General features: G+C 36.5%; 1 protein-coding gene and 1 long non-coding RNA gene across 2 annotated transcripts; both read right to left on the reverse strand.

The window, feature by feature from the left end:
- Positions 1–451: 451 nt before the first annotated feature.
- On the reverse strand, positions 452–1,447 carry LOC139906533 (uncharacterized). Its single transcript, XR_011782130.1, has 3 exons — positions 1,170–1,447; positions 703–1,100; positions 452–631 (listed from the first exon to the last, which is right to left on the reverse strand). It is a non-coding gene; the product is annotated as an uncharacterized lncRNA (long non-coding RNA).
- A 2,149-nt stretch (positions 1,448–3,596) lies between these two features.
- On the reverse strand, positions 3,597–8,591 carry LOC121125232 (carboxypeptidase B). Its single transcript, XM_040720377.2, has 8 exons — positions 8,378–8,591; positions 8,096–8,317; positions 7,814–7,910; positions 7,458–7,757; positions 7,298–7,388; positions 7,029–7,234; positions 6,874–6,955; positions 3,597–3,885 (listed from the first exon to the last, which is right to left on the reverse strand). The coding sequence occupies exons 1-8, from the start codon at positions 8,437–8,439 to the stop codon at positions 3,692–3,694; spliced, it is 1,254 nt and encodes a 417-aa protein (XP_040576311.1). The 5' UTR covers positions 8,440–8,591; the 3' UTR covers positions 3,597–3,691.
- Between the last annotated feature and the right edge of the window lie 268 nt (positions 8,592–8,859).

The raw sequence follows: 8,859 nt of genomic DNA on the forward strand, positions 1-8,859 counted from the left end.
GAATTGACTTGACACCATTCGAAAGAGAAGAAATAAAGGTAGAATTTGATGTTTATAGAGTCAAAAATGTCCGAGCAACAACCAGCACGGACGAGCGTGTGCAAGTAAAAAAGTGGACGCTGTTCTTAACAGGAGAAATGATCCCTTTTTGACTGAATCAAGAGCTCAGGTTAAGGGCACCTTCAGGACCAAACATCCATCTCAGGTCAGTGTCCTCGGGATCGTGGTGTCGGACGGCAGCAAGATATCTCCTTACTTCTTCCAGGCCAACAAGAATGTCAACACGGACGTCTACTACAAGGTTCTCAGGTACCATGTCTTGTCATGGTTAAAGAGCACGTTTCCCAGGGACGTCTTCGGTTTTGTCCAAGACGGCGCCTCGGCACACAGTATTTATGCAGGGCATAGTTGCCTTCTAGCTGGTAGACTTTTGTCCTTCGTCCTCACCCCATGGTCTTCGCTGTTTGGTACGTCTTAGAGGACAAGACGAGAAAGGCTTCTCACCCGAATGTTGATGCCCTGAAAGCCGTGATCACAGACGAGTGGAATAACTTGTCCTCAGACTTCGTCAAGGTTACCTTTGCTTTTGTTCGTCCCCGTATTGAAGCTATCATTCAGAATGAAGGGGAACCTATCGAATAGAAAGCGTGGAAAGTTGTTGGATTACCGATTTTTCCTTCAAAAGTTTACTATAAAAATTACTTATAAAATTTTCTTATTTTTGAGTCCTCATTCTCTACTATAAATATATAAAAGGTAAATTTCGATTATAAAACCTCCTTCTTGTTTTCTGTTCATTTGATGATCTGTTCATAATCAAACCTGCATCTCCTTTTGGCACTCTTGAATATGCGACATATAATTAACCATGTGACAACACTGATTTTGGTAAATCTTGGAACTTGTGATTTATTTATTACCATTGCCATTGCTAGCTTGCCATGTTCCTTCTTCAACCATAATCAAGATAAATACTAACAACAGCTAGCTAATCTTCTTCTCTTCATTTAGCTAATTTCCTTTTTAATTCGTATTTAATATACGTTCTCTCTTTTTCTATTTGTACAATAATTCGGTTTGAAGGAATTTTTAGTTCATACCTTTAAAAAACGGTGAAACACAGGAAATCGATTTTGTTTTATGAAAAAAAAAAAAAAACAATTTATTACCTCAAAAAAAAAACTTGCCCTCCAGAGCCCAGGAATCTGGTGGGATCAGAATGAAACATAGCCCTAATTACGTAGCTCAGATAAACATTATATATCTACCAACACAATTGGAAATTTTCATTTTTCGTAAAACTCTTCACAAATCAAGTTCCATCCATTTTAACTGCTCTGAACTTTGATGATATATTTGCTCTATTTTTAAAGATTAAAAAATTAAAAATAATAAATATAATTTTTCACGAAATACCGTAAATTGTTCTACTGTGTCCACATTTCAGTGAATATTAGTGTATGACAAAAACTGAAAAAAAAAAATTTTAAGTAATTTTTTTTTTTCAATATTTATTTTCGGTTTTTTTCCGTTGCAAATAAAATAAAACTTGTCTTGAGATTCGTTTGCATATAAATTTGACACATAAAAGTTGATTTTAAAATGAAATATCTGTCATTAATTTGTTCTTTTTCCCCATTTTTCTCTCTTTTTTATTCATCAAACGTCAATGTTCAATTTCTATGAAAAAAACAAGAGACTTAACAATGAATTTTGTACATAAAATTTTATACTTATATTACGACCCTTTAAAGTATTTTCAATTTCCGGAATATTTGATTAAATAATTTGTGCAATATTTGCATTAATGAACCAATTATCTGAGGTTATTTTTTGGAGAATATTATTTTCCATAACATTTTTTGTTTTTGCAACCACGAAAGAAATATTGGTGGATTTGTGTTTCTCTTGACAATGAAAATAAATGTTTTTTAGTACTTTTTTTTTACAAATTTAGTGCAAAAAAGTTTTTTTTCCGATTTTCTGTGCAATTTTCAATTTGGCAATTTTTCGATCAGATTAAAAAATGTACTTATCATCTGGATAATTTTTTTATGCATATAGGCTGTTTTGTTATTTGAAGTTGATAAGAGATTTTTTTTTTTTTAATTTAAAATGATAGTATCAATTAAGGAGTATTTGAGTGTGATGAGAATTTGTTGATTACCTTACTTAACTGCATTGATATAGTACAAACAGTATACGGGATCGTGGTCGTGCAAAATGAATGTACTACTACTATAGATTAATTTTTCGAGATATACTGATTGTAATTCGTAAATTTTCGATGTTTCACGTAACAGCTGATTTCTTAAGCTTTCAAATGAGCTATTGCAATCGCTTCTATCATTTCTGTAAACAAAAATGGAAGCAAAAAGAAATCAGACTACTGCTTTGATTTGCGCCTGCCACAGTAGACCTGAAATTGTCAACATTGTTTGGATCCAGAGGCACGCCGTCTACAGGTTCAGAAAGCTCATAAAATAGGGGGAAAGCCTGAAAATCGAACCCAGTAGTGGAAGGCCGGCCAACCTGATCCCAGAAGTGTCCAAAAAGGGATTGGAGGGCAAGCCCACCATGCCCATGGCCAAATTTGCCAAAAAGAAGTAAGTGGGTCCCTCCAACGTGTCCAAGGCGATCAAGGACACTGAGGGAAAGTCCAAGAAGTACGTGGAAAGACCATTAATGACTCCACAGCAACAAAATGTTCGTTTGGAGCGGGCAAAACGTCTCCTAACCGACCTGAAGCACCATGGCTACCATATGATCTTCTTCTCGTATGAAAAAACATTCACTCTGTATCCCGTTTCCAACAAACAGAACAATAGGGTTATTTACTTTGAAGACACTTCTGAAGACCTCTGCCAAGTGTCCAAGACAAGTGGGCGGGTGCCCCATCCTTCTGTAAGACGTAGGACGCCTTGCCCGACTACTTGGAGATCTTGAAGACCAAAGTACTCCCGTAGGTCCTCAAGATCACCAAGAACTCGGGTAAGGCGGCCTACGTCTTCCAGCAGGATGGGGTACCCGCTCACACAGACAATGTTGTGCAAGCCTGGATGGAAAAGAACATGGAATTTCGGGCCAAGAACTTATGGCCTCCCGAGAGCCCCGATCTGAGTCCTTTGGATTACTCTATCTGGTGGCAAGTCGAGTTCAAGTCCTGCAGATCACGCCTCAGCAATGTCACCGACCTGAAGTGCTCCGTGGAGAAGGAGTGAAAACTCATGAGAAGGGACTACATTGCCAGAGTGTGCTCCATCTTCTATGCCCGCTTGAAAGCCGTCTTTGATACCAATGGAGATCAAATTTATAAATAATATCAGTCTCTGTGTGCTTAATAAATATCTTAATTGAGACTCAAGAGGAGCAAAAGTTTCATCACGTTGATTAGTGGTACAACCACTTTTGCACGACCCAGTATATTTAGTTCGTATAAAGTAAAGAGACAAAAAAGGAAAGAGGAGACAAGATGGTTGAAATATATATGAACTAAGTTCAGGAGTCACGTAACCTCGATAAAAAAATGAAAAGGAAAATGCATTCTTCAGATTACCAATTTTTTTAAAAACCGGGCAATTTAAAAAAATCAACTATTTCGTTAATAAAATTGTGCTTTTTAATTACAAGTAAGTATACAATATATATATTTATTGATCGATACCCAAAAATATAAAAATTACGAAATAATCTATTGGGTTGACACTTGATGTACCCTATCGAACACAACTTCCATTGCTTTCCATAATTCTTCCCCGCTAGCCTTAATTTTACTTGGAGGTAAATCAAAGCCAAACATTCCTCCTTGTCTCAATTCAACTGTGTAGACATAGGTTGATCCCAAAACACCGGTATACCAATCATCTGATGCTCCAGCAGCAGGATCTGAAAGAAAATAAATAGGATGTAATATGAACTTGGTGAAATGCATATTTTCCAGGCTTGGATCTAGTGTCGTTCATACATTCCGTTCAATTTTATACGCATAAGGGTCTGAATACAGAAAAAAATCTTCAAATACATATTTTATTCGGGAACCAAAGCAAAAACCATGTGGCCAAACGAATACTTGGTGATCAATTTAAGTCTACATTTATTTGACTACGTTATTACTTACTTGTTGTCCAGGGACTCTGAGGGTCTAACGATTTACTAGTGATTAAAATTGTGTGTATTTTAGGCATGTTAAAAGGGGAAAAAATGAAAAAATCCAGTGTAACTATGACAATTTGAATAATGTTTTTTTAGGAGAGCAGCTACAATCAGCTGTAACAAAGGAGGAGGGAGAGAAGGAAATTGGTAAAAATACTCCAATGTCGATTCCCAATTATATTCAGAGTCCAACAAGGACTTACAATTATAACTCTGCAACAAATCTTCAAGATTAAATGAGTCTTAAATAAGTTCACTACTTGGGAATAAAATAATAATGACAATTGCTAAGTAAAAGATAAGTAATCTTCATCAGATTACCAATTAAAAAATATATCACTATGAATTACTCTATAGTTGACTACACATACTCCACAAATTAAACCTATAAATTGAATTAACAAGTGGAATTCTCTGAAGAAAAGAAAACATTGCATACGTCAAATCTCTAAGTGATGTCATCTGTGGCCATTTATATGTATATCAGCAGGGATGAGAATACTGTCTAAATTGAGGTGAGCGCATAAACCATAAAATATGTGGTAACTTTGAGAAACGAAATATCCCTATAAACTTGATTGTTCCTTTGCTCGCTGAAAAATGATCACAATGTTACTTCCTTAACGCAAAAATACCCTATGCATTTTGTTGTCAGCTGTCAATCCCCTCGTTTACCTTGATGTGTCATGGCTATTTCATAATTTATTATGACCTGAAGAAGAAGATCAAGGAGGAACCCACAAAATCTATGAATCGCCTCTCGAACTTGTCGGACATGGACGAGGGGACAAGCAGGAGGGTTGTGAAGGATGACTTGGGGTTGTCCTCTTACACAAGGACCCCGCGCCACCTGTTGACGGACACTCTGAAGGAAAAGAGACTGCAGTGGTGCAAGAAAGGTCGTACGTGGATCAAGGCAAATGGATCCACAGTAAAAAAATTATCTGACGAGAAGATTTTCACCGTGGGCCAGGTCTATAACCGTTGGCTTGGGATCACCAGAGGAGGTCAAGGAGGTGTTGTGTACAATTATCCTGGGGCTCGTGACGTCCGACGGCAAGAAGATGCTCCCTTCTTTTTTAAGGCTAGGGAGAAAATCGACCAGGAGGCCTACTACAAGGTGGTGATGATCCCTATACTCCCATGGCTGAAGTCCACCTTCCCAAAGGACAACTATGTGGAGATCTAAGATGGTGCACCTGCACGCACATCGGCCAAATGCAGAAGTTCTTCGCCGACAACATGGCTTATTTTTGGCCCAAGGACATGTGGCCATCATCTTCGCCGGATATGAGCCTGTTGGACTTTGTTGTGTGGAGTACTTTGGAGAGGGAGACTAACCAAACATCTAACTCGAACATGGACTCTCTGAAGACCGCCATTGTGAAAGAGTGCAACAGCTTGTCAGAGAAGTTCAACATCAACTCCTGCAAGGGTTTCCACCACCGTGTGGAGCTGTGATTGCTGCTGAGGGTGGCCATATTGATTGAACATGTTCACAAAGGGGTCGTGTCTCCGAGTTTTGTTTAAAAAAATTCAAACTTATTTATCAAAAAATAAAATTATTGACATTTTTCTAAAATCAGCCATTCAGTCACTTTTGGCTTCCAAACTCTGTATACTTATTTTTAAATTAATGCCATCCTCAATTTCGCCAATATTCACAATTCTATAAATCAGAGATACTTTTTTCATGATTTTTTTTATTCTCATGCCCAATTTTGTGACTTAATAAGAATAAATCTTACAGGTATTAGAAAGGGACTACAAAACATATATCGTACTTCAAAGTGGACATCTCGTGAGGAAATAAGTTTTTATGTACCCAAATCAATTTGGGTAAAAAAGAATCTCGTGATCATTATTTCGTTTTTAAAACAATGAAAGGAAGGAAATTAACGAATGAGTAGCGGAATGGATGAACAGACAAAGTGTGAAGGGGTCCAAGCCTCATACTGTGAAAACTCAATCAAAGATAGACGCATGCATATAAGTCTTTGGTCGAGTTTCGACATTTCCTTTGTATAAAATATTATTTTAACCCTTATCTATTCCTCTAAAAAAAAAAAATACTATGTATGATTAGTGAGACCAAATATGAAGAAAGATGATATGATAGCAAAATATTTGTAATCATAAAAAAAAAGGTAATTTCGTATTTCCCGCCCTTTTTTTATAATGAAGTATATCTTGTTCATTAATGGTCACATGGGATGATACAATAAAGCGTTGCAAAGGTGGGAGTGTATACTACCAACTCTTTTTGGAAAGTATTGCTCTTGTCGTTTTGAACCACTTGCAGAAGGTGGGATATAAAAAGAAACTCAAATAGGAGAGGAGTCGTTTTTCATCATGATAATGCCAGGCTGGACACATATTTGATGACGCACCAGAAGCTCTGGGAGCTTTGATGGGAAGTTCTTATGCATCCACCCTACAGTCCAGACTTGGCACCAAGTGACTACTCCCTGTTCCTGTCCATGACCAACCTGCTTGGGGGAACACATTTGGCCTCAATAGAGGCCTATAAAAATTAGTTGCCCGAGTTTTTGACCAATATGAAAACAAAAAAATATGAAATTGGATTCTCGTTGGCAACAAGTTATCAAACAGAAATAGAATACTTGGTTTAAATCAGGATGATTATAACACTTCTGATAAAGGATCGAAATAAAGCGAAATACGAAATTACTTTTTCCCCAACCTAATATAATAACTTACATAAATCAGCTGCATTGATCACTTTGAATCCAGCGTTATGTACTTTGTTCAATGCATCCACAGCGTTCTCTGCAAGATCTATCTAAAAATAAAGAAAATGTATTTACTAATATTGTTAATAAATAGGTATTTTTCCAAATGAAAATGAAGCTTACAAGCTCGTCGTAATTATCAGGATATGTGCCGGTGGCGTATCCGTAGGGTACCAACCACAAATTTGCAGCACTATGAAGAGACATACTCAAAACTGGAGTGGGCTGTAATTTTTCCACATATTGTCGAATAGCATCTGTTTCAGGTTCAGAGAATGCTTTTACTCCAGGGTAGACATCAGTACATGGATTATTACTCACACCAGATTCTACATATGTATTATACACATCATATTATGTATAATGTAAAACAAGCTAAAAAATATAATTACCATGCCAATGGAAGGCCCAATTTCTGTTAGGATCAACACCTTTGCAGAAAGATCCCTGATTCTTGCTCCTAGTTTTTCTCCACATCCGCCTCTATTTAAAAAATATATATATATAAAGTCATATTCTATTTGCATCACACGTAGAAATTTTATATCTCACATGTTCTCTGCTAAACTCGTAGCCATCGGGGTTAACGGAAGGCATGATATGGAAATTGAATTGGTCGAGGTAGCGAGCATTTTCAGGATCTTCCAGAAGACTATGAATAATGTATGTGCCCATTGCAGGTGCAATCCATTCACGTGCATGAATTCCAGCCTCGATGAAGATATTTGGAGCATTTGGTCCAGCCTTGAGAATCTTGATGACCTTCAAATCTCTACCTTCGTAGGATTTTCCATAGGTTTCAACTTGGACAAAGTCGTTATCAGCTTCAAGTTCATGCAAGTAAGCAAAGATCTAGAGCAAGAAAAACTCATTTAGGGGTGAAAATCAAACTTATTTGTGTCTCTTACATCATCTGAGCTGTAGTAGTTTTCAAAGTCAATGGATCTGGATGAAGTTTTGAGTTTTCTTAAAACATTTTGAATGGTGGAAGCTCTTTGATTTGTACTATTAGAAGGATTTGACAATAAGTCATAGACCGAGTAATGATAGACATAAAGGCAGTAGCCGAAATATATTTAAGAGTGGGGGGAGAGGCAGCTTCTCGTGAGGAGGATATGTCGTCTGAGTTGTTTAATCTCTATCCTCCTGATCTATCATCTGTATAAATATGTTAAAAGCTATGAACTTACATTTCCACATCCTCAATCAAAAGAGTAGAGGCAATGGATTGCTCTTTCAAGAACTTTTCGAATTCAGAAACGTGTCCAGGAGCAACCATCACTTTAGCATAAGAGCCAACGCGTGGAGTGACCCAGAAGTCATAGACTCCTTCATCTGCGGATTTGATGAATTTGATCAATTCAATGGCTTTTGCTTTTGAATGAATAACTTCGGTTTGGAATACTTTGTATCTATTCCATGATAATGATTAATTATTGAAAACGAACAAAGGAAATAATTTAGTCTCTTACCCATTGTAGTTGCAATTTGCAAGAGCAAATAAAAGTGTGAAACAAGTCAGTTTGGACCACATTATGGAAACTGATTCTCTAACTGATTTACTTTGTCCTTTATAAAGGTCTAAAAAGTATTTTTAATTTTTGATAAGAAAATTTTTGTTCTACGTTTAGTATTTGGTCAAATATTTTGCGTATCGATGTAATACAGATTAAATATTTGTAGAACAAATAATACTGTAGAGTTAATATCAACATATTAATCTTTATCTAAATCGTTTCTTCTGATTTTCTCCGTTATGTCACTGGCCAGGTTAATAAGTAATTTTATTAAGTACTGGTAGGTGTACCCGACATTGCTCTGAGTAATTTGTTAAACAATAACTAAGGGTGATAATTTTGGTAAGAATAGAAAAGCGTGAGAGGAGAAGAGAAGATATACTTATGGCATCATTGATTAAATAATATATATCTTCTTCTATCAATCAAGAACGGTA

This window comes from Lepeophtheirus salmonis, chromosome 10 (genome assembly GCF_016086655.4).
Source record: "Lepeophtheirus salmonis chromosome 10, UVic_Lsal_1.4, whole genome shotgun sequence".
NCBI lineage: Eukaryota > Metazoa > Arthropoda > Copepoda > Siphonostomatoida > Caligidae > Lepeophtheirus > Lepeophtheirus salmonis.

Coding starts and splice junctions, on each gene's coding strand:
- LOC121125232 (XM_040720377.2), bottom strand. CDS start 8,439: ATGTGGTCCAAACTGACTTGTTTCACACTTTTATTTGCTCTTGCAAAT. Junction 7,235..7,297: donor TTGGGCCTTCCATTGGCATG/GTAATTATATTT, acceptor ATACATATGTAG/AATCTGGTGTGAGTAATAAT. Junction 3,886..6,873: donor GATCAATGCAGCTGATTTAT/GTAAGTTATTAT, acceptor ATTTTCTTTCAG/ATCCTGCTGCTGGAGCATCA.